Source organism: Tupaia chinensis, unplaced genomic scaffold, assembly GCF_000334495.1.
Source record: "Tupaia chinensis unplaced genomic scaffold, TupChi_1.0 Scaffold000578_2, whole genome shotgun sequence".
Lineage (NCBI taxonomy): Eukaryota > Metazoa > Chordata > Mammalia > Scandentia > Tupaiidae > Tupaia > Tupaia belangeri.
The window spans coordinates 4,723,382-4,749,779 of NW_006160094.1; the positions used below are offsets into that span (position 1 = coordinate 4,723,382).

Here is a 26,398-nt window from a genome sequence, read left to right on the forward strand (position 1 = left end):
CAAGTTACCAGGTCCAGGATTCGAACTGTGGTCAGCCATGTGGGAGTCCAGCAGCTTAACCACCAGGCCCCACGCTGGCCCCTACTACTCATATTTTCATATTTTCCATATGTGAGTGCCAGCCTGGTTTGTTACCTCACAGAACCCATTTCTCATCTCTCTCTCTCTCTCTCTCTCTCTCTCTATCTCTATCTCTGTCTCTGTCTCTGTGCTGATTTAGCTATTTGTGAACCATTACACTTTTCTATGCATTTGAAATAACTTTTGAGTTTCTAAGGAATAATAATAATAGAATAAGACTGACGGCGTGATAGGTCATTTCGGGAGAGCTAGTTCTTTACAATGCTGTTAAATTGACCTATCCCAGACCATAGACTGCCGTGTCTGCCTAGATCTCGTAACAGTTTAAGATTGTTTTCTGTGGAGGTTGTGCAGAGCTTTTGTTCTGTTGATTCCTGAATGTTTTATGAGTTTTCTTGCTATTAGGAACGGTACATTCATTTTCTGTTGCATTTCTAGTTGCTGCTCGTGTAGAGAAATATTTTTTTCAGTTGATCTTTTTCTCCTAACCTTGCTAAGCTCTAATTCTAATAAATATTAGAAGTATTTAAATATGCTGATTCTCTGTGAGTCACTCTGTGGTACCATGTGAATAGTTACACCATTTACAAATAATGATATTTCTTTCCTTCTGATATTTATTCCTCTTGTTCTTATTTTTTCCCTTTCTTCTGAAAAACAATAGCCAGGAGGTCTATATTGAGCATAGCAAGATCAGTGGGCTTCTTGTCCCCCTGAGTTTAAGACAGCATTCCCTGCCTGCCTTCCAGCCTGTCCTCTCCCTGGAAGATCACGTCCGTTTCTTCCTCAACACTCAGTGCTGACCTGGTAGCCGTCCGCTTCCCTCACTGCCCTGGCGGGCTGTCCTCACTGTTCTTTCCTCCTCTCAGTCCCCTTGGCTGGGCCGGTCTCCCTCCTCCCAGCTCCTAGGTGTGGGCAACTTCCTTGAGACTGTGTCCCACGCTCTCTTCTGGGTGGGTCTGAGTGCTCTTCCTAGGGACCACACCCTCAGCCATGGCTGCAGTCTGCTGTGACTGCGTCCTCGACCGACACCGTCCAGATGTCCCGTATGCATCTCCGGTTTTTATTTTTTATTATATATTTTTAGAATTATTTATTTAATTAATTTAATTTGTTATTTTTATTTTTTACTTTGACCAGAGAGAGACAGAGAGGTAAAGTGAGAAGGCAAACCACTAGGTCTGAGACTCGAACCACAGTCAGAGTTCGAGTAGGAGTCCAGCACCCTAACTACCACGCCACCTGCCAACCCCTCTGGTTTTTATTTTTAAGTATGAATTTCTTTTTAAAATATTATTATTATTTTTAATTTTATATTTACTGTAGGATACATGTGCTTGCCAGTGAGAGAAAGCAGGTCACCAGGTCTGGGAATCGAACTATGGTTGACCATATGGGAGTCCAGCATCTTAACCACCACACCACCTGCTGGTCCACACCTCTTTTTGTTTTTTTTATAAGGTTTATTTTATTTATATTATTTTTTTTTTGGGGGGGGTAGAGGTTTTTGCTATAGGGCACGCGCACCGGACAGATAGAGAGAAACAGAGATAGATAGTGAGAAATCAGCCCCTGGAGGATGGCCATGCTGCAATCCCTTCTCCTCCATTCTCCTCTCGGGATCTTGGGCACGCACACACACGCGCCTGGTATGAGTTTAAGCCACTAGTTCTGGGACTGGAACTGCGGTCAGCTACATGGGAGTCCAGTGACATAGCCATTATGCTAACTGCTGGTCCCTGTATTATTATTATTTTCGACCAGAGAGAAAGAAGGAAAGTGAGAAATTGAGCCGCCAGGTCTGGGACTTGAACCACTGTTGGCCATTGCCCTTAACCACCATCCCACCTGCCAGCATCTCTGGCTGTTTACTTCCACTCTGAGTCTTGTTTCTCTGTTTCAGTGATGGACTGCTATTCCACCTGTGACTCTAGCAAGAATTCTGGCGTCATGGCATCCCTTCCTCTTGCTGGCCCTCTCCATGCACAGGCTCTGTGTAGGTTCCTCCCCTGTAGCTGAGTTACACAGGTTTGTAGTCCTCTCACTGCACTGTCGTCCTAGCTCCAGCTGCTGCCCTTGGCTCTGGGTGGCCATGGCTGGCCTCTGCCAGTTGGTTGCCCCAAGTCTGCTAGCTCAAGGACAGATTCTCGACCTTCCTAATCATGCCAGGGGGCTGACCTGCCCCCTGCCCCCTAACTGGGGAGCTATTCCTGAAAATTCAGCTGTACTCTTTGTTTTGATCAGTAATTATGGGGGCTAATATTTCTGGACAAGAAAAGTCTTGGGGCCGACAGGTGGCATGGTGGTTAAGGGCGCTGGACTCCCACATGGCTGACGACTGTGGTTGGAGTCCTGGACCTGGTGGCTTGCTTTCTCATTTTTGCTCTTCCTCTCTCCCTCTCTGTCACTCACTCACTCACTCACTCTGTCTCTCTCTGGTCAAATTAAAATAAATACATGATGTTGCATAAAGTAATTATTTTTCTTTTATTTATTTTTTTTTTTGAAGAGGTTTTTGCTATAGGGCATGTGCATTTGCCAGAAAGAGAGAGAGACAGAAGGTGAGAAATCACCCCCACCCCAGGGGGATGGCTACGCCACAATCCCTTCTCCATTCTTTTCTCAGGCTCTTGGGCACGTATGCACACACACCCGGCATGAGTTTAAGCCACTGGGTCCAGGACTCGAACCGTGGTTGACTACATGGGAGTCCAGCGACATAGCCATTACACCATTTGCTGGTCCGGTCCCCATATTCTTTAAAAAAAAAAAAAAAAAAGAAAAGTCTCTGCCTCCAATATTTCTCTTTCGACATCACATGGTCTATTCTGCAGGGCAGGCTGGTCTTTCTGTCATGTCGAATCGTGTGTCTTTGTTAGAGCTGCTGTAACGAAGTCCTGTAGTTTGGATCAGGAAATCAGCAGGGTCATCGTGTGGTGAGGGCCCACTTACTGGTTCATAGCTGGCCGTCTTCTCACTGTGTCTTCCTTGGCAGACGAGGCAAGGAGGCTCTTGGGCCTGATTTGTAAGTGTGCTATCTTATCCGTGAGGAGTCTCCTCTCAGGGCCTAATCACCCACTGAAGGCCCGACTTCTACACCTCACTGCATTCACAGTAAGGGTTGACGTGAATTGGGGGCTGACACAAACCTTCCATCTGCAGCATCCCGTCAGCCGCTGCTCCTCACCTTTCGAGAATGCACCTTATCTGTGAGACAGTTCAAGCTTCAGGTGACCCAACTCTGTTCTTGATCTAGACCTTGGTTCCTCGGTAGTCTCCTGCCTCCTTGGTCTCCCTCTCTTTCTTTCATTTCCTGTGACTGGCCACTCCGTCTCCCCTCTCCAAGGCCTTTGTACCCTCCATTTCCCTTAACAAGAACTCTTTTCCCAACTGTATACATTGTTCAGGTGTCGTCTTAGATGAAACCTCCTCCTGGAAGCTTTCCCTGATCCTTGAATCTGACGTGGGCAGCCCTCTGTGAGTCCCCCTGTGCCTTCTTAGGCACCTGTCCCCTGGCCCCAGACTCTGTCCTGCCTCCCTGGTGGGGTACCTAGTACCTAGCACAGTCCCTGGCATAGGGCGGATAAACTCTTACTGCACAGAGACCAAGCGCTCCCTCTCTGTGCATGTAGTGAGTTCCATGTGCTGATGGGCTTCATGTGGTCCTGGGAATAGATTAGACTCTCCAGTGGCAGTAATCTCAAGTAAGCTGACTGTTTCCCTCCTGCCTTTTCTTCCTCTGACCTTTTTTATATTAATATTTACTGAGCACGCATATGCTAATTTTAAGAAATGCTGAAATAAAAATCAATTTGAGCTTTTTTTTGAACTATTTTATTTAACTTTATTTATTTACTTATTTTAATTTGACCAGAGAGGGACAGAGAGAGGGGCGAGAGAGAGAGAAAGAAAGAGAGAGAGGGTAAGTGAGAAAGCAAGTCGCCAGGTCAGGATTTGAACCGTGGTCAGCCATGTGGAGAATCCAGTGCCCTTAACCACCACGCTACCTGCTGACCCCTTGAGCTTTCTGAAATTTGAAATGAAGTTTCCTAATAGGATTCATGGACTTGAACCTAAGTGTGGCCAGAATAGAAGAGTTCAGGCTGGAGGATTGATGTCCAGGCTGGCCCTCAGTCTTGCTTAGCTGGGATATCTTCCACTGCAGTTCCAGGCCCCTCTGTAGTTCCTCTGGAGAACCACTGGAAACATGTACTCTGCCCTGAGAGCTCCCCTCCTACGCACAAGCTCCCAGTCTCCCTGAGATGGCACCTTCCAAATGTAAAGTCCCTGCCTTTACTGGAAGATGCTTAATCGAATAAGATAAAATGTGGTAGAATGTCCTTTCATTGATATGTAGTCAAGTTGAATCTGTTCTTACAAGAAAATAAGCTTTATACCACCTACTGATAAAGGTAAAAACGTCTCAGTGACATGCCACTTGTTTTTGTGCAGTATGTGGGAACTTAAACAGTTCATGGAAGGCGCCAGACTCCCACATGGCTGACTGCAGTTTGAGTCCTGGACCTGGTGGCTTGCTTTCTCACTTTCTCTCGCTCTGTCTGGTCAAATTAAAATAAATAAAGTGAAATAAAATAATTATTTAAGAAAGTTCATGGAATATTGGAATTAAAGTGAGTTTATTTTAGTGCAAAACAATTTTGAAATTCATGCATAGTTTTTTTAATAGTATGCATTTTCTATGAAGTCTTTGAAAACTTACAGAATTGTAGATTCTTTTCCCCTTGCTATGGTCTGTTAGTTACACTGTTGAACATTTGCCAGTTTTGTGTCTAACTTTATAATTGTTAAATTTTCTATTATGACCCAGCTCCTTGTATGCTGAGCCAAATAAAATTTGACATTAAAAATTACAAATAGTAATTTTGATTTTTTCATACATTTAAAAAAATCACAAAATTCTTTTTAAGGGCTTTTAATCTGGTAAAATAATGTATTAGATTGAATCACATGGAATTGATAGTTTTGTGGGGGGAAAAGAACCTAGCAAATTCATATGATTCAATCTAACAGCCATCGGAGAATGCCATATAATATTTGCTATATTGGCACAACTTTTAAAATTTCAGTATCTACTCTGTTTAAGTGAAATTAGCAAGTTCTAAGAACAGCTGGGCTTTATGGTGTTGTCACAAATAAAAATGTGTCAAAACCAAGGTGGCTGGATCTGTTTTACTTAGTGAATTTAGAAGTGTCTGTGAAATACAATATTTCTGTCCTAATTGTCAGTGGTTTTTTTTTTTTTTTTACTCTCCAGAGTTTGAAAGTTTTTTTTTTTTTTCCCATGGGTTATGAAAACAAACAAACAAACAAACACAGGGTTTATTCCCCTTGTCTTTACCTAGAAACCAGCCGCACATCAGGTGGCCCCACCAGATACAATCATGTACCTGCTAAGGGTAATGAGGCATTTTTTTCAGCAGAGCCCGTCTCAGTAGCTTTTTGTGTAAAAATGAGAAACAGGAGCATTGAGATGGTTTATTACAGGAAGACTTTTAATAGGGCTTTGGTTTCTGCGACAAAGCAGGCTGATGGCAGTGATAGGCTAGTGACGTCATTGTGATGTCAGTCTCCCCGGCCCTGCACATGCTGGCTGGTCCCAGCACTCTGGCTGAACTGTGGTCGGGGAAGCAGGACAGTTCTGCATGCAGAAGCCCATCATGGCTGTGACTCGGGACGAGACAGGTAAGGATTTTACAGAGGGGTCTAAATTAAACCTGCAGGTGTTTTCTGAAGTTTAGAAAAAGTATTTAGAAACATGTGAGTATTCCAAAAAGTGTTCGCATCCTGATCGCTTAGGAGTGAGAAGTTTCTCTTCGTGTGTCCGGCTGGGCTCGCTGTAAGGGATCTTGGTGTACCTGCCGCCCGCCCAGGGTTGGATTGCCACCTGATGGAGGCCATGTCTTCCCTCCTTCCCCTCCTCCCCGCTCCCCTGCTCCCCCTTCTCCTGTCTCCCCTTCCCCTCGCGTCCCCCTTCCCTGCGTCCCTCCGCCTCCCCCTCCCACACCATTCTGCCCACTAAAATAAACGCTTACTTCATCTGCAACCTGTTGCAGCCTCAATCTGGCTACAAGTTAAACCCGTTTCCTGTTCAGGTTGTAAAAGCTAAGCTTCCGATTTCATTCCTGTGTACAAACAGCCCCAAACGGAATGGGGGACTCGGCGTGCGGGGGGTTCGCGCCGGCTGCTCTCCCTCCGGGGTTGGAAATGGTCTGCTCCTCGGCTAATTGAGTTCGAGGGCTGACGTCATTGCATTTCCTGGAATCGCGTTTCAGGGGGAAGTGGAAAAGTTCAACTCCAGGCGAGTTGCACGTTGACGTCAGCTGGTCATGTTGTGAGTTAGTCAGTGCCGTTCTGCCCGGTAAGTGCTGACAGGTTGAGAGCTGTTAACCTGCTCCCTGCCAGTCCGCAGGGCGCGGCGCGGCAAGGCTTTTCTGGAAGCCCGGCTTGACTGCTTCTCTGACCTTCCCCTGGGGGGGTGAGCGAGAGGATCGTTAGGAAACCTGTTGTGCCTGCTGCGTAGACAGACCTCAGGAGCGGCCTGGCGCGGTGCTGAACTGGGCGCAGCACAGGCTGGGGTCCCCCTTCTCCCCACGTGGGTGCGTCGGGGAGCAGGGGTCCCCCTTCTCCCCGCGTGGGTGCGTCGGGGAGCCCTCCGGTGGCGGCCAGGGGAGTGCTTATCGCCTAGCAGTTCTACTCCCACCGCTGTACCTGCTCTGCGTGGGCACAGAGATTTTGAAAGACGTGGTTACTGATTACCCGTGCGCGGGTGCAGCGTGGCTCCTGGTCTTCTGTGGAACTCAGTGCTGAGCTGGCCAGGAGTTCTGGAAGAGTGGCCCAGGACAAAGCTTCCACAGGGGCTCCTCAGTCCCCTAGCTGTCCGGATTTGTCTCCAGGAGCTGTTTTTTCCTCAGAGAAGCTTTTGCGAGATTAGAAACATGCTATAGGAATTGCAGAAGGTTTCAAATGACAAAATTGTTCTAAGATACTGATGAATTCTAATCATCTCAGATACTACTTGTCATAGGGTTCTTAGAACCCAAAGCCAATTTGCATAACTTTTTTAAGTTATCAATATTTTTTAACCCTTTAATTCACCATTTGACTTGTACATGGCCAAAAATCCCAAAAGGAGAAGGGTTTGTAGCTTGACGCCCTGTTGCGGGGGTGGGGGGGTGGGGGTGTAGGCTGTCACCTTTCTCACCTTCCCACCCCTCTCTTTCTGGCTCTCTCTGGCAAATAAAAAAGGGGGGTGGTGGGGCAGCAGGTGGCCTGGTGGTTAAGGTGCTGGACTCCCACATGGCTGAACACGGCTCCAGTCCTGGATCTGGTGGCTTGAAAATCATGCCAGGCACATGTGTGCGCATGCCCAAAATATGGAGGGATTATGGTGTGGCCACCCTCCTAGGGCGTGATTTCTCTTTTTCCTCTCTTTGGCAAGTCTACACACCTTATAGCAAAAACCTAAATAAAAGAGAGAGAGAGAAAGAAAATAGTGTTATATTTAAGATGAAAGTTTAAGGTAGTAATTTGTATAAAAACTTTAACCACTGGGCCAGCGTGTGGAATGGTCGTATACAGGTGCTGGGCTCCCACATGGCTGACCGTGATTCAAGTCTTGGACCTGGTGACTTGCTTTTTCACTTTCTTCTCGAGTGTGCACGTGCCCTATAGCAACTTTTTTAGAGTAATAATAAATTTTAAAATAATTATTTAAAAAAAAACACTTTAAGCACTGTTTGTAAATAAATGATCATCTTTCTACATTTATGTTTAAAGAATGAATATACTAACCAGGGAGCGTCTTTCTCACGATCAGTTTTACCAGTAAAGCTTATACTTAATTTGTCCTTTCTAAGGTAAAACTTTCAGAATGCTGAGACAAATGTCAAACAAAATAGGACATTTTTCCACCAGACCTGATTGTACCTTTGTACATCATTACTTTAAAAAATATGGTCAGCGCTTACAAAATTGGTGCTACTTGAAAATAAACAAGTTTTCCTTTGAATTTTAAAATTTTTTTAAGAGGGAAGAGTGTACAGGGCTTAAGGAACTTTTGCCAGGGTAGAGGAGAGCACCTTTCGGAACCAGGCCTCTGGGTTCCCGGTCCTGGGCTGACTAGGTAGATGGACTGGAGAGTGGCGTGCACACTCCTGACCGCAGCCGGCACTTCACCTCGCACACAGTGGGCCTGTGTATGTGCACCCTGCTCCACAGGAAGCCAGTGTCCCGAGTACCCCTCACCCTGCCACGTGCGAGGGACTTGTTCTGCTCGCTCCCCTCTGGTTTTTAATGCCAGAGGATGTGTGTGCTCCTCTGAGAGAGGGGGCGACACAAAGCATCCCCTACTGGGGAGCGGGGTCGCCATGCTCCATTTCTCTTTCCCGTAAGGATTTTGGGCGCACACACATGCGTACCTAGTGTCTCAGCCCCCGGCTGGAACCTGAGAGTTGGCCAGCATGTGGCATCTGGCACCTGCTGCACAGCCCTGCACTGCCGTGGTCTGGGCTGCCCTCTCTTTTTTGAATAAATACAGTTCTGGACCCATGAGACTGGTTTTATGTCCCATTAATGGTCTGTAACTTATAGTTGGAAAACTCTTGGTATGGATCAAAATCAGGCTTCTAACGTAATGACTGATCTGGAAAAGATCAGCATGGACTTACAGGATCGTAAAATAAAAAATGAAAAATGAATATTGTTAGATTATAAGATTATGTTGTTAAAATTTTTGCTAGAGGGGACCAGCAGTTAGTGTAATGGCTATGTCGCTGGACTCCCATGTAGTCGACCGTGGTTCGTGTCCCAGACCCGGTGGCTTAAAACTCACGCCGGGCGTGTGTGCGTGCGTGCCCAAGATCCCGAGAGGAGAACGGAGGAGAAGGATTGCAGCGTGGCCATCCCCCCTGGGGGGGTGATTTCTCACTTTCTGTCTCTCTGTCTCTCTCTGTCAGGTGAGCACACGCGCCCTATAGCAAAAACCTCTTTAAAAAAAAAAGAAAAAAGAAAAAAATTTTTGCTAGAATATTTTCATTTATTCATAGGCTGATTAAGTTAGCAGCGTAATTTCATATCTTTGAGGCTCCAAGTCTTAATATGTTGTATTCAGGCGAGTTGTCCGAATTGTTACAAATAAACTTTCCAACCATTCACATTTGGGAAATAGTTAATATTTTATGCATGAGACCAAGATATAAATCATTGTTATAAAAGGACGCCGTTGGCAATGGTTTTAGTTCGGAAATTCTCATAGAAAAGAATGGCTCTGATCAGTTCTAACAGCTTGTTGAAGTTGGTAGCCAAGCAAATTATAATCATGTTGAAACTGAAAGGAACAAGTCACTTACCTACCTTGAGTTTTCAAAAAAACCCACCTCTATATGGAGAGTGAAGTTGAACAATGTTATCATGCTTTTTTTTTGTAAGATTTTTAATGAAATATCATTTGGGGTATCTATTTCACTTTGCTCTGTTTTGTTGTCCTATATGAATATATTGCCTAATTATGATGACACTTTGCTTTTTTGTGAACTTTAAAGTAAAAAGTCACTTAATGTTATAAATAAACCTAAGTCCAGACTGTGGCAAGTGCTATCAAATAGACTATCGGACGATGAGTGACACACAGGAAGCCCCAGCTACAGCTTAAAGGATCACAGCAGTCTCCCTGAGGAAACTGTAATTATTGAACAAGAAGGACCTCCCATGCATTTGCACTCCTGCCTGCCACGTTATCTCTGATTGAGCACGGAGCAACGTGGGCAGTGACTCTGACGCTCACAGCGCTGGCAAGTGGGGAGCCCTGCTTGGTCTATAGAACTCTCCTCTGCCTCTGCTCACACCATGCCACCAGCTCCTCAGAATTCACCTGGCAAGGATAAACCAGTGCCAGTGTAACATATGTAACAGAAGCATACTACACAGTGCTTACGAGCTAGGCAACGGAATTAGCATCATTTTAGGTGGTCAAAATGGAGTTTCTTCTAGAATATTCATTATTGCCCTCATGGGGCAGAAGGGCATATATGCCATTGAGCAGAGCAGTAAATTTCAGTATCCATACTTTGCCATCTTTTATATAAACTTTTTGACTCTAAGATTTTTACTTAATAAACAAGAAAGTCTCTCATGTGTAACTTACTTAGCTCGATCGTAGTGCTTTTTTTGCAATGTATACGTATATCAAAGTGTCACGTTGTACACCTTAAGTACATACGATTTTTATTTGTCAATGATACTTCAATAAAGCTGAAAAAATATGTAATGACTTAATTTTATGTTGTCTATGTGTTTTAGCAATTATAAGAAATTTGAAAATGTTTCAGTGCTTAAGTAGTTTTTGTTTGTTTGTTTGTTTTTTTAATGGGGGATTTTATTTTCCTGGGAAGGGGGAGTTTTTTTAATGGTCTGACACACCAGGCACTGACAAGCCTGATTTGGATATTAGGCCCTCGGGAGTGTTGGTAGGGAGGCAGAGAATAACAAAAACGTGGTGAAGGTTTCAGCAGACTATTCGAGCCGGGGAAAGAAGCTGCACACTTACAAATGCCACTTGTAAGTCACCTGTTGCTCATTCGGTGTTTCTAGGGTTAGTGACACAACACACAGAGGCAGGGACTCTCTAGGTAAAGATGTTTGTATTCAGTAACATGCTCAATGCTATAGATCTCTCAATAAGTAACTAAGTAAGTGATCAGGTAACGTCATCCTCACTTGGGGTGTTGATAAGACTGCCTTACTCTGGAAGCTATCAAGATAGGTATTTGGCCGGGTTTGAAATTATGTATTTCCTACCCTAACTTGTGGGTTGTCTTTCTGTTTTATTACTTACTAGTCTGATGAAAGTATATTATTTAGTCATTTGTGATTCTCCACCTTGGAGGTTCAATTTTAAATGACTGTACAGTAAAAGGATATTTTATGTTATCTTTTAACAACTTAGTCTCTAAAGGGCTATAAGACATTTAAATGTTTTGTAATTGGCGTATTTGGAAACAAACTGAGAAGTAAGGTCCATACATTTTCATTCCCTGGGTTTGTCAGAATGGAAAGTCCAGGGGAAAATATACCTGTGGGTGCACTATGCCTTGTAACTAATCAACGGTGTGAACATAATCTGGACCATTGTCTTTCAGAGCTTAAGGAAGGGAAGAGGAAGGGAACTAACACTTGCTGCATGCCTCCCATGTGCCAGGCAGTGTGCTAGACACTTTGACATACATGGCAGGGTTTGTTGTGAGTATGAAATGAGATCGTGTATCCCCATTTTACAGATGAGGAAACTGAACTTGCCCCAAGTCACATGGCTGGTAAGTGGCAGAGCTGGACTAGAACTCAGACTCCAAGCCCCATGCTTTTTCTGCTGTACGCGTTTAAAGCTTGCAAAGAGAGGTATGACGTTAATGACCAGAACTGGGAGTTCGAGGAATTCTCCTTTCCCACGGAATGTTTGATACTGAACCTAAAAAAAAAAATGTCTCTGTGATCAGGAGTTAGAAGGTTGGAAACATACTGTATTCTGTTTCTAAAATGTCATGTTAGATGTTTTATAAAGTTTATCTAAAGGAAGATTTAGAAAATGATGACTTTTATCAAGATCACGTTGCATTAACACAGCATCTCATAGATTTTCTTTCTCTTAGTGTTAAAGATGTAAAGACAGATATAAACAACGTAAGTCAATAAGAAAGACTGTTTATTTTAAACATTCCAGAGGTCAGTGGGCTTGTGAAAACCCTAGAAAATTCAAAATGTCCTTCACTGCACACACATCAGCTCCCAGAGCACCTGTGTGTGCCAAGGGCCATGCTCGATCTAAGTCGTATCAAGGTTAGAAAGATGAAATTATGGTGTAAATGCCTTTTTCTTACCTTTCTTCAGTCATTCCCCTATGTATTTTCAGAATACGAAACTCTGGAATGAAAATTGAGTGGGTACTTTTAGTAGTAAGTAAGGCGGGAATTGACCTTTGAGGAGATTATGACCATGTCATCGAAGCGAGAAGGATAGCCATCTGAACTCTGATCCTTAGTGTCCCATCTGCACTAACTCACCCCTAAACTCATCAGTTGGGAAATGGAAACTAATTAAGATAAAGCCCTTTTGTATACCTTGTTTCAAAAATAAAACCTTTGACATTCAAGGCCCCTCCACAGAAGAGATTCTCTGCCCACGTCTGTGAAGTGTACCGTACTAACCAGGTTATATCTGAGTGTACACGGAATGTACGCATGGGCCATTGTTAGAAGGGTACCTTCATATGGATTCTTTGGGATATTACTGAACAGTGTACTGATTCCTACTAATTTACACTAAAACTTCGTCTTGGCTTGAACTAATGAGCTGTAATTTTGATTTTTTGTTGAAGGAAATGAAATGAATATATGATATGTCTAAAAAAGTATTTTAAAAACTTGGTTTGTCTAACATGTCAGAACTAACACATCTAAATACATCTTCCCCTGCAAGGGGATGCATTTTAACATGATGGGTTCTTTTCTGAGCTCTTGCTCAAATGTTTTAAGAAGGCTTCTTTGGGGATTGCCATTATCCTTCACAGTGCCAGGCTTGGTCCTTTGAGGGTGGTGGTGGCTTTCGGTAACGGGCCAGAGTTGTTTCAAACCATTTCTGGTAAATGTAAGAATGAACTTCATTCCTTACCTGTGAGTATTCCCATACACACCCCTTTTTTCTTATTTTAAAAAAATGCATCTTCTCACACCAGCTCTTGCTGGTGTATGTCCTGCCAGCATTCTGTCCAGCTGTACCTGGCAGGAAATGGCAAGTGTTTGCCCGCTGGAAGGTGACGAGGAGCCCCTCTGCTCCTCTCTGTGAGCAGAGCCGCCTGTGCTGCACCCACCCGCCCCCTGGTGGCCACACGTTGGACAGTCTCTTCCCCTGGCGCTGGCCCCTCCCCGTTTTGGGCAGCCTGTGTGGTCCCCAGTCATTGGTTCCTTGATTATCCCATAACCCGCTCCCTGGATGTGGGTAAAGAGAAAGGGAGAGCTGGTTCTTCTCAGCCCCACTCTGTCTCATCTGACTGTGGTTAATGTATTTAAAAAAAAAAAAAAAAAAACCTTGAGTGAGTTAGCTAAATATTAAATGTTAAATGACATTAAATATTTCAGAGCTATAAAATTTTCTACAACACATAGTGAGACATCTGTGTATAGAGTGTCTTAAATAGTCACGAAGCAAACTTAGTTTCCCCAAGTGTATATTAATAGAGGTTTTGCGGGTGATTATTAATCACAGTAACTATTTCTCACCATTTTTTCAAATTACATGTAGAAGGAAGAGGTAGTCCAGCTTGATAAATGGGATTTTTGTTAATTCTATGAAGACTTTGAAGGAATCTTCCTTGAAAGCCGTATTTTTAATTATTTTATTCTTTCACATAATTCTTGAGCCCTGGAGGTAGAAAACTGGCTTATACCCAAATAGAAGCACACAGATCAGTTAATTTTTTGTTGTTGTTGCTGTAGTGTGTACGCGTTCACCATAGAAAGAGAGAAAGAGATGGATAGGGAAAGTGAGAAATCACCCCATGGGGAGCATGGCTACGCTGTAATCCCTTCTCCATTCTCCTCAGGATTTTGGCCAGGTATATGCATGTACCCAGCATGATTTTCAAGCCACCAGGTCTGGGACTTGAACCATGAAGTCAGCCATTTGGGATCCAGCCATCTTAACTCCACACCAGTTGCTGCCCCCAGATCAGTAACTTTTTAACTTTTTAAAACTACCTGGCTATTTTCAGTGATAATACCCCATTTTGGTGAAAGAGTCTGACTCTCATTTGGGCAAAATGTCATTTCTTACTCAGTGAATATGGTACATTTTCATTGAATGTGGAAGTTCGGTACTCCCTCTTCTGATTGGCATTTGGTTCAGACCAGTTTTTACAGGATTTAATAACTTTTTTTCTTGGCATTGAGCTTTGAGAAAGCATGTATTTTGAATTAACTCTGGGCCACACATTCTCAAAGTGGAAGCGTTGGTGTTGGAAACATGCTTCATCACTCCACTCCATCTGTCTTTTCTAGGAAGCAATGTTATTTCAGTAAATAGACAAGTTTTTAATATAAATTCAGGAATTTTGAGAACTTTCTTTGAGTAGTCTATCTGAATGCTAGCTAAATATTTTTAAAAACTTTTAGAGAGATGCGTGCACTCACCAGAGAGACAGAGAGACATAAAGTGAGAAATCACCCCCCAGAGGGGATGGCCATGCTGCAGTCCCTTCTCCTCCAGTCTCCTCTTGGGATATTGGGCACACACGCACATCAGCCTGGTGTGAGTTTTAAGTCACTGGGTCCGAGACTCGAACTTGGGAGTCCAGAGATCTAACCATTTCACCATCTGCCAGTCCCACTAGCTAAATAAAATCTGTCTTTTAATCATATTTAATCATAATTACATTATACTGCACTTAGAAAACTTTTTTTTAATGAATACTTAGACATGTATTATTATCCTAAGAAACATGGGAATGACAAAAAACATCTTTCCCCAGAGGGATCAGTTTTTTAAAAATTTTGTTTATTCATTCATTTATTTTAATTTGATGAGAGACAGAGAAAGTGAGAAAGCAAGCCACCAGGTCCAGGACTTGAACCGTGATCGGCCATGTGGGAGTGTCTGGCACCTTATCAGCCATGCCACCTGCTGGTCCCAAGCAACCAGTTTTAAGTAGAGCTCTGCTCTATTTTTTTGGTTATTGTTTCCTTTAACTGAAACTGCAGTGAGTTGAGATTCTTGCCAGTGCCTCAATCATTTTCTGATTAAAAGGGTTTGCACTCAGAGACAGTCAGTCCCGGTTTTAGGCACATGACAGGGGAAAGGAAAGTCTAGTCAGAGGATGGAGACGTTCCACTGAGTTCAGATGTCTGCAGCATGTGCCAGAGCAGCTCCCTGGGCTTGCCAGAGCTATGGTTAAATTTTCTGCATGTTTGTGAGCTGGTGGTTTAAATATCCATTTTTAAAAGTTACACACACGGGTATGGCAGGTGGCATGGTGGTTAAGGGCATGGGGCTTCTACGTGGCTAGCCACAGTTCAATTCCTGGACCTGGTGACTTGCTTTCTCACTTTCCCCCTCTCTCTCTCATTCCAGTCAAATTAAAATAAATAAATAAATAATTAAAAGCTTTTTTAAAAAAGTGACACATGCACACATACACCCTAAATAAAAGACATTAAAAATGACATTAGTACTCAAAACTCATCATTTTTCATTGTTTCACTTTGTGCTCGGAGGTCCTTTGCATCTTTTTCATCTATATAGTGTGTTTTCCCACTCTGCATTCAGTGACATCACATTGCTGACTTGAAATTGGCTATGGTTCATTACTTACATTATGAGAATCAAACTCTACAGATCAAAGTGTTTTCTATCCCCAAGAGAGCTTTCTAATATTTATCAGCACACCAATCATTTTAGACTGAACTCTCAGTTGAAGGCGTATTTACTTCAGCCTTTAACAAAAACCTATCTAAAGTTCATTCGGACACTTTTCCACCTTAAGTGACTAGAGCACACAAAATATTGTTGTTCCAAACACTGAGAAGATCTTTGATACTTAAGATTTCTGTAATGCTCAGAGTAATCATCTTAAATATTACCTCCTATGACATGGAAAAAGTGTGTTAATTCTAGGTCAACCTCATATAAAATAGCAGATTCTGGATAGTTCACATAAACTTGTGGTATTTTGTTTCATTTTAGCTGCCACTGGTGACATGCCAACATACCAGATCCGGGCTCCCACGACGGCTCTGCCACAGGGAGTGGTGATGGCTGCCTCCCCAGGGAGTTTGCACAGTCCCCAGCAACTAGCGGAGGAAGCGACACGCAAGCGAGAGCTGAGACTCATGAAAAACAGGTACAGCTCCTCACAGAAAAACAGCAGCCATTCCTGTGATGCATAATATAGTGCTCACTATTATTATTGTTATTTTAAATCACCAATTTCCTAAAGTATTTCTCCTTAAGCAGTATGGCATTTCATGTGAGGTTGTACTTTGCATGTAATGAGAATTCGATTGTCTTCCAGCAGAATTGCTAGCTATATATCTGTTTCATCAGTGGGACGTACAGCCCTGTCTGTTCTAAGGGTAATGTCCCAGTTTATTTTTTTAAGAATTATTTACTTAATTTTTTAAGAGAGATTTTTGTTATAGAGTGTGTGTGCTTGCTAGAGAGAGAAAGAGACAGAAAGTGAGAAATCACCTCCAGGGGGTATGGCCATACGGTAATCCCTTCTCCTCCACTCTCTCGGGATCTTAGGCATGCACACGCACATGCCTGGCATGAGTTTGAAGCTGCCAGGTCTGGGACTCGAACCGTGGTGGATCACGTGGGAGTCTGGTGATGCAACCATTACTCCATCTGCTGGTCCCAGTTTTATTTATCAGTTTTTAATTTGCTATAGGGCACATGAGAGAGAAAGAGAAAAAGAGAGAAAGGGAGAATGCAAGCTGTTAGGTCCAGGATTCAAACTGTGGTTGGCCATGTGAGAGTCCAGCACCTCAACTACCATGCCATCTCCTGGCCCCTGTCCAGTGCTTTTAAGATAATGATGGAATGACTTCATTACAAATAAAGATTTATTTTACATTTGATATTTACTTTGTGAAGTAGTTGATTAGTATGTATTTTTTTAAATTTAATTTTTATTTTTGAGAGGTCTTTTGCTATAGGGCACATGCACTCACCAGACAGACAGAGACAGAGAGACAGAAAGCGAGAAGTCACCCCCCAGGGGGAATGGCCACGCCGCAATCCCTTCTCTATTCTCCTCTCAGGATCTTGAGCACGCACGCACACGCACCCGGTGTGAGTTTTAAGCCACCAGGCGTGGTCGGCTACGTGGGAGTCCAGCGACATAGCCATTATGCTAACTGCTGGTCCCCCTTTCATGTTTTTTCATTGCCAGGAGGCATATGCACCCACCAGAGAGAGAGAGAGAGCCAGGGAGAGAGAGAGAGAGAAACACCCCCCAGTGGGGTGTGGTTACTCTACAGTCCCCTTTTCCTCCATTTTGCCATCCATTTTGTTAGGATTTAGGCACTTATGCACATGAGACTGGTGTGTTTTTCAAGCTGCTGGGGCCTGGATTTGAGCTCCAGCCTGTCATGTTAACGTCTGCTCCCTTTACCACTAAGCTATGGGACTGGCTAGATAAATACAATTTTTTAGCAGCTTTATGAACAAAATTTAACTGCAATTTAGTCATTTTCCTAAGACTTTTACATAGAATTTACTTTGATCTGTTTTGCAATTTTGTTTTTTTTCTGTTATACCGAAATCCATATTCTGAGAAATTTTTGTCAGGGGCAAATACAAAATAAAGAATTGAAATTGGCCCATGGCTCTATTAGAGAGCCCTACTGATCTTTTTTTAAAGAAAGAGATTTTTGCGATAGGGCAGTTGCTGGAGAGACAGGAAGGGAGAAATTACCCCCAGACTGGATGGCCATGCCACAATCCCTTTTCTTCCACTCTCCTTTTGGGATCTTGGGCATGTAAGTACATGCTCCCAGTGTGAGTTTTAAGCCATGGGTCCGGGGCTTGAACTGTGGTCAACTACGTGGGAGTCTAGCGACGTAACCATTACATCATCTGCTGGTCCTAACCCCTACTGATTGTATAGTACATAATCTATTCGCAGTTGACCTACTCTGTCTCATTTTCTCTCCCTTACTCTTTCTTTTTAATGAGAGAAAATGCTGGAGGGAGAGAAGGTGCTGAGGAGGAAGAGTCCTGTAGTGTTTCCGGAGGTTCTAGCAGGGCAGCAGCTCTTTGTATACCCTGACTGAGAAGCAGTCTCAGCTCTCAGGAAAGGCTGCCCTCTTCCACAGAGCACACAGCCTGCAGTGGGAAAGGAGGAAGGAGGCGCTAGCCACTAGCCAGCCAGGGCAGCTGAGTAAACCCTGCAGATCAATGGGGTGACAGATGTCACAGCTAGAGTGCCCTCACTTGGAGACAGGTATTGACAGGGTCTTTCCACATCTTGTTTTCCAGCTAGCTCAAACCATGGGCATGTGTGCCCCACTGCACTCGACCAGTTCAGGTTGACCCAAGAACCAAATCCACGCCTCCCGTGCAGCTGTGGCCACCACACAGTGGCACTCTCCTGCCGATACCATGCAGCTGGGCTTGTCTCACTCATTCTTGCACCTTATCTCTGTTTTTTTTTTTTTTTCTTATTTTGTTTTCTCTTAAGTTTTTGCCATAGGGCATGTACTCTCACTGGAGAGAGAGAGAAACAGAGAGAGGAAAAGTGAAAAATCCACCCCCCAGGGAGATGGCCAGGCCACTATCTCTTCTCCATTTTTTTCTTGGGATTTTGGGCATGCACACACATTTTCTTTTTCTTTTTTTCAAGAATTATTTATTTAATTTAATAAATTAATTACTTTTAAATTTTCTATAGTCACCAGAGAGAGACAGAGTGAGAGAAAGAGGAAAAGTGAGAAAGCAATCCCCCAGGTCCAGGACTCAAAATTGTGGTCACATGGAAGTCCAGTGCCTTAAACCATCACGCCACCCACTGGTCCCTGTAGTATTTTTTAGAGATTGTTTTACTATAGGATATGTGTACTCACCAGAGAGACAAAGCAAAAAATCACCACCACCACCAACCCCCTGGGAGGATGACCATGCCACAATCCCTTCTTCTCAATTCTCTTCTTAGGATTTTGGGCACTCATGCACATGTGCCTGGTGTAAGTTTTAAGCCACCAGGTCCAGGACTCAAACTGCGGTCCACTACATGGGAGTCCAGGGACGTAACCATTACACCATCTGCTGGTCCTGTAGTTTTATTTTTTAAATAGTAGTATATAATAAAATTATATTAGGTCATCAAGAAAGTCATGACGCATTTTCTATGTTTTTCTATGCAAAAATGCATCATGACTAGGACCAGCAAATGGCATAATGGTCACATCACTGGATTCTCATGTAATCGACCATTGTTCGAGTCCCAGTCTTGGTGACTTAAAACTCACACCAGGCTTGTGTGCACACATGCCCAAAATCCCACGAGAAGAATGGAGGAGAGGGGATTTTAGGGTGGCCATCCCCCTGGTGGACGATTTCTCACCTTCTCTCTCTCTGTCTCTGTGTCTCTGGTGAGTGTACGCACCCTATAGCAAAAATCTCTCTCTCTTAAAAAAAAAAAAAAAAAGCATCATGACTTTGCCAATGAGCTAATATTTTCCAAAATTTAAAAAACTTCTAACTTAAATAAAGTTTTATTTCATTTCTGTATTATTTCTTGATTTTTATCATGGAGAGAGGTATAAATTAATTTGATTTTCAGTAATCTTGTCTTCTTATTCCTGGGTGCTGAGGAATGTCCTTATTGAAAGAATGGAAGCATTTCAGTTGGGTTAGAGTTAGGGTGCCTTCCTGTGATCAAGGCCATGGATGATGGTGATTAATTAACTAGGTGTTAGCAACCCAGTCAAACTAGAAATCTTGGTCTTTGAACCCCTAAAATTCAGTGCTGAGTTCTTATTACTGTCCTTTTAATAGTTTATAAATAACTTTTTTAATGTTACAATTTGTTATATTAGAAGAATCCTTAAGTTGGCTGCTATTCCCAAGCTTATCAGCTCACAGATCATTAGACAGGGTTTTGTACACCAGAGAACACAATAGACAACCAGAGATAGGATTGTTAAAATATACAGATCTTGGGGACAACAGGTGGCATGGTGTTTAAGTCACTAGATTCCCACATGGCCAACCATGGTTCAAGTTCTAGACCTGGTAAGTTGAAAATCACTCTGGGCACATGTGTGTTTGTGCCCAAAATCCCAATAGAGGAGAAGGCATTGTGGCACAGCCATCCTGCTGGAGCATGATTTTTCACTTTCCTCCCTCTGTCTCTTTCCAGCAAGCACATGCACAAGCACATGCACCTTATGGAAAAAAAAAAAATTCCAGTTTTACCAGATTATGCTGGGTTAATACTTTCCATCGTTGGCATTTTGCTCAGAAATACTAATAGAGCTCAATGGGTATGCTTACATGTCATCATAGTTGTCTTATGTCAGTTTTGTTATCAGAGATCCCTAACTTTAAACATTTTATTTTTATTTTTTTACTTCTTTCATGAAGAAAGAAGTTGAGAGAGAAAGCAAAGCACCCTTAATAGGGTCTTCACGCCACAATCCATCCCCAGTCTTAGCTGGTCTGGATCATGGGCACTTGCGTGCACCAAGTGCTCAGGGAGGTCCTAGGGTTTCAACCCAGGATGCTTTCCATGTAAGTTCAGTTGTACTACTGCTGTGCCATCTCCTGGCCGATCCCTAACTTCAATCTTATGGAAGAAGGTATGGCTCCTTTACAATTGCACTTTCTGAAATTGGAAGAACCATGGATATCATTGCTTTTCTGGTCACAGAGTGTCCACTTCTAGGCTCTGTTTAGAATCATACAGTGTGGTTAGTAATGCACACCGTAACACTGCTCACTGATGTTTTAACTCAAAGAAAATAAAAGGAAGGGCTAGAAAATAATCTTATTTCCCTTTTGTCATTATTCTCTAACATTGGTTTTGGATTTCAGTATTTTTGGTACAAATGTCAAAATGAGGGCCAGCAGGTGGCATGTTGTTTAAAGCAGTGGACCCCCACATGGACAACTGCAATTCAAGTCCAGACTTTGAGGCTTGAAAATCATGCCAGGTGTGTGTGCATGCCCACAATCCTGAGAGGAGAGTGGAGAAGGGATTGTGGTGTGGCCATCCACCCTGAGGGGGCAATTTCTCACTTTCCTCTCTCATTGTCTGTGTGACTCTCTCTCTCTTTCTGGCAAGCTCACATCCGTATGACAAAAACCTAAAAGAAATATCAAAGTGAAATAGATAAAATGTTAGTTGGTGGCTGTTAATAAACACACTATACAACTGCCTATAGCAAATTGTAAAATTTGGGGTTTTTGAAAAATACCTAATAAAGAGAATAACTTCCAAAAGGGTTTGTGTTTGAGCTGCACATAAGCAAGGGAAAGGAGGCCTAAACTTGTAGGCAGTTGTGGAGTAGCCAATCTGAGCAAGCATAGTGACTTTTCTTTTTTTTTTTTTTTAATTTATTTTTATTATTATAATTTCTTTTTTTCCATCACAACACACAAATGAATTTTCCATCGAAAATACACTGTGCATTGGCTCAATCAAGCACATCAACGTACATGTTCTCAGCAAATAATTTCCCAATTCTTATGTCCTGCATACCTTGCCTTTTGTTTTGCCATCCTTGATTCCCCATCCCCCACCCTCTGCTATGACTCATCCTCCTCCCCCATTGTCCCTGGCATCCACGGTTGCCCTCCATGCCTTCCCCCTCCCCATTCAAATGATCTGCCAATGAACTTAATTAGTCTAAATATATCCAATCGTTATCACAGCTGACACATACCTATACATGAACCCAAGTCTGACTTTAGGCATAAACATACTATAAAGTAGAACCCAGCTGGGCCCATACAGCTCACTGCAGTTGACACATGCAGAAAGGGCAGTTCCATGAGCTATTGTTTGCATGGTGATAAGAGCGATTTGCATGTGAATACACTAAATGCCTGAAACTGCAGAGCAGTATCTATTTAAAGGAAACCACATGTGTTTATCAGAATTTGCCCCAAAAGATCAGAGAAAATACGGGGTTCCGATTGTCCTCACATCTTCAGCTTATTAACATCCAAAGACAACTGACTTTACATTCCATTTCTTCTTTCATTTTTTGCCCTTTAAAAGAATAAACCTGGGACCAGTTTGGAGTCATGGCAGTCTCCATCAGAGAAATTGCTTTTTTATACTTGTATGCCTTTGTGTGTTTATTTTTATGTTTATTTTTAACCCACAGCCTCCCACACTCAAAAAAAGACATTCTGCCAAACGAGTCCTATCAGGTGGTTTTATTTATTTATTTTTAAGAATTATTTTATTTTATTTTATTTATCTTATTATTTTTTAGTTTGATCAGAGAGAGAGAGAGAGAGAGAGAGAGAGAGAGAGAAAAGTGAGAATGCAAACTGCCAGGTCTGGGATTTGAACCACAGTCAGCCATGTGGGAATCCAGCACACTAACCATCACATCACCTGCTGACCCCTATTCATTTGTTCATTAGCTATAGTGAGTCTGGAGGTCTGTGCCTCCAGAACAAAGCTGTGCCTGCTGTCAAGGATCTAGGCTTCTCACTGACCTGTCACCCCAATGTATATCAATTCTTTGGGTCATAGCAGGGCTACTATGCCTCTAGGCATTGATCAGGCAGGGAGCAGGGATAGAGCCAAAAATTGCAGCTAGCTGAGTCTAGCCCTTCTGAAACTTTCTTGGAAATTCCCCGTCTTCCTAGCAATCTTAAACTGTATTTAATTGACTAGAAGGAGGCCTCTGCATTAGCTGTGAGGTATCAAGAGGGTATATTTTGGCTTTCCAAATCCTGATTTTAGAGCAAGACAAGAGAAAATCGGCTGCTTGAATGGCTGTGAGGTTGCTCAGTGACTGTTAAGTGGTTTTTAAGTGCTTTATTTTTATTGTTTTAACTCTCATGTAACTTTCATGTGAAAACAGGTTTGGTTATCATCGCACCTTTACAGGGGAGGACCTGGGGTTCAGAGAGCTCAAGTAACAGGTCAAGGTTACAAAACCCAGACTAGACAGAAGCAGGGTATGTAGTCAGGCAGTATATTCCAGAGCCTGTCCATGGCACAAATCCAAGTGATCTCCAAAAGACTGCAACATTGGCATCAGATCTGACTTTATTGAAAGTGCATAGATTTTAGTGATCAACAAGAGAGATCTCTTAGACAGTCTCTCTTTATTCTCTGCCTAGCATTTATAATAGATATTCAATTATATTATGTTTCTACTAGTTGAGCAACAGTTTTTGTATGTTTGAAGTTTGCACATGTGCTCACCAGGGGGAGAGGGAAAGGGAGAGGGCATTCCCTGGGGGGATGACCACATCATAGTCTCCCCTTCTCCTTTCCTTTCTCCTCTCAGGATTTTAGGCATGCATACACACGTACTCAGCATGTTTTTCAAGCCACAAGGTCCAGGACTCAAACCACACAATCAGCCATGTGGGATCCAGCTTCCTTAACCTCCTTCCTAGCCCTTGGTTTTTAATTATAGCTTTGTCAGTTTTTTCTCTTTGCCATGTGTTTCCTCTTATATAACCAGACAGATGCAGGGCCTGACAAATGAGCTATTAATAGAAGGGACAGGTGTTTTCCATAGCTAGGAAGTGCTTAGGAATGTATAATCTATTGTGTACTCATTTAAGGCTTCGCCTAGAACATTTTGATTCTATGTAACATGTACATGTGCACACACATGCACATGAATATAAAACATGAAATAAGTATATTTACAGTAAACAGTTCGATAAATAATTTGTTAAAAGATTTTTTTGTTTGTTTGTTTTTGCTATAGGGTGAATGTACTCTCTGGAGAGAACGAGAGAGAGAGAAATTACTCCTCTGGGTGGATGGCCACACTGCATTCCCTTCTCTTCCATTCTCCTCTCAGGATTTTAGGCGCACGCACACACACACACGCACACACGCGCGTGCCCTGCATGAGTTTCAAGCTTCTAGGTCCAGAACCTGAACTGCAGTCAGCCATGTGGATAGTCCAGTGATGTAACTATTAGCCATTTGCTGGTCCCAATAAATAAAATTTTTTAAATTGAACACCAACACTGCTATTATGTCTTTACAGTTTTATTTTATGATAACTTGTTTTGTAAAATGTCTGTCTTCCTTCTAGATCTAGAATTTGTTATCATGAAAACCTTGGTATTTATTTATAAATGAATTTTAGTTCCTTTATAGAAGAAAGTTTAATTACATACCAAACTGGTAAATTTGTGTTTGAATTTATTCTCCCTGTGCCTCTTTTAGATAACATTAACAACATTAATTACTGTTTTACCAGGTCAAATTCACGTTTACATTTTTGTTTTTGTTAACTAGTTGTGATGTCTGAGAACCTGTGAATTCACTGGGAGAGTGAGTTCTTAGCTAGGAAGTGTTGGGATTGATCTTTCCCTGCAGTTCACTGGGATTTCAAGGTTTCTTTTCTGCTGACTCTTGTTCCCTATAGAAAAAAAAAAGACATTTGGTGAAGTGAGAGGCAACTATCCTAAATAAAACAGTTGGCCGTGTCTGTTGTATGCAACGTGTGTAGTGCAGCATTTTAATCAACATTATGGTAACTGGCAATTAGACATTTAATACCAGTTTTGTTAAAATATGCTTGAATTATATCTGTTTCAATGTAGGATTTATTTTTATTATTCATTTTTTTTTAAATGAAGGGTACAGATACACCTGAAAGGAAGTTATTTTGGAATTGAGGAAAGTAAAGTTATAGTGGGTATTTTCTATGCAGGAGTTAAGTGAAGTAGTTGCCATCCCTTCCTACACTGAATGAAAGGAGAGAAGGAGAAAATGTCGGCTCTCTTTGCTGCTTTTTTGATGGGACTGTACATGAACATGACTAACGTAACTCACTTGTTGTTTATGTTTCTTGCTTTGGCTGTGGTCTGTTCTTTCCTTTGCGTGCCTCTAGTGCTTTAAAATTCAGTATATTGAATATTAAATACATGTGACTAGAAAACAGCGAGATACACTTTTGAGTTATCTAGTAGCTTCCTTTCATAATTTTAATTGTTGTGGTTTCACATTTGTGGGTTTAAATTGTAACCCCTTCTTTATTTTTCAGAAGCAGTGTCCATTTCATTTTGGTTTATAAAATTGTGCATGTTTTGTTTATTGTTATAATTTATCCACATTGCGTTTTCTAGCCAACAAACTGTTTCTTGCCATTGTGATCAATCTTGTTTTACTGAGATTTAGTCTTGAATAAAAATCTCCAATACTGACACTTAAGATTTCTGAGAATTAGTTCTTATCATTATTTTCGATCAAATAAAATTAATGTATTGTGATGGAATATTGCCCTTTGGCAGACAGAAATGACTAAAAGAATTGCAAGAATCTGTAAATATCTTTGTAGAAATTCCCCTTGGGGGTGCAGTCCTCTTGTTGCTCACTGAAGATGACTCTGGTCATTGTCATGAAATGTGTGTCATGTTTGTGCAGAATGCTGGGCAAGTTGGTTGCACCTACAGATCATTCCTGTCATCGTGCAGTGGCCTTCCAAAAAGGCTTGTGCTTGGTTACATCATTGTGTGGCTTGTCCAGACTGTACCTAGGGTTGACTAGCTGTCGAGTTTGGGGGGCAGAATCCACTCTGCATTGTGCTGGAAGGTTGTTCCTGTAGTCATTTGCCTTGTGTTGGTTCCAGGGAAGCTGCCCGGGAGTGTCGCAGGAAGAAGAAGGAATATGTCAAATGTCTTGAAAATCGTGTGGCTGTGCTTGAAAACCAAAACAAGACTCTCATTGAGGAACTCAAGGCCCTCAAAGATCTTTATTGCCATAAAGCAGAGTAACTGTCTTGGCTTGGACCTTGTTGACTGTGAACTGTGATCAAAGCAGAAGCAGCAGTTCTACTAGTTGCCGTGTGGACTTGTGGAAGGGGCCCTTGTGACCCTTAAGAATCCAGTCTGGCTTAGTGTTTGAAGTTGAGTTGGGGATGTTATTCCGAGATCTGGAATGCCTCCGTGCTCATTCGCCAAGCTCACCTCAGTTTCTTGTTGATAGCATGCACAAACGCGTTCTGTTTTGCCCTTTGCTTCTGCTTTTTTCAGGGAAGCTGCTAAAGAATGTCGACGGCGAAAGAAAGAATACGTCAAGTGTCTGGAGAGTCGGGTGGCCGTGCTGGAAGTTCAGAACAAGAAGCTCATAGAGGAACTTGAGACCTTGAAAGACATTTGCTCTCCCAAAACAGATTAGTCAAAGTATTTAACTATGAATCGATTACAACATGTACAGTCGCTTTTGAAGGCAATACAGTATATAGCCGGCAAGAATTATGGCTTTTTCCTTTGTATCATTCATCTGCTCTAATCTCTTACATTCCTAAAGTGCTTCACTCTACGTAGTGTTCATTCTTAGCTGTAACTTCCATTTTTTCAAAGAGACAAACTGTAAAAATATGTATGTAACAGATCCTTTAAAATGCAGTATTTGTAAGACTTGCTCCAATGCCACCAATTTACACTTCCCAATCTCTGTGTCATGAATAGTGTCCTATGCAATAAAATGTTTTGCAGGTCTTTAAAAATCATTTTAGGTAAGGACGATCAAAGGTAATGCATCCAGCAGGACAGTAAATTAAACCACAAAACAATACCTCAGGAAAGAATTGAG

The 26,398-nt window shown here is 42.3% G+C and overlaps 1 protein-coding gene across 23 annotated transcripts in view; it reads left to right on the plus strand.

The window, feature by feature from the left end:
- Positions 1–26,058, plus strand: part of CREM (cAMP responsive element modulator) — an 87,334-nt gene extending 61,276 nt beyond the window's left edge. For 10 of the 23 annotated variants that reach the window (XM_006158318.3, XM_027775636.1, XM_027775632.1 and 7 more), the window contains 3 exons: positions 11,376–11,411; positions 15,829–15,985; positions 25,434–25,920. In XM_006158318.3, the coding sequence (XP_006158380.1) occupies positions 11,376–11,411; positions 15,829–15,985; positions 25,434–25,578 (338 nt within the window). In that variant the 3' untranslated portion in view covers positions 25,579–25,920. Of the gene's footprint in view, positions 1–5,673; positions 5,785–6,317; positions 6,461–11,375; positions 11,412–15,828; positions 15,986–25,433 lie in introns of those variants that run through there. The other 13 variants (XM_006158326.3, XM_006158329.3, XM_006158336.2 and 10 more) reach the window with 6 other exon arrangements.
- The last annotated feature ends 340 nt before the right edge of the window (positions 26,059–26,398 follow it).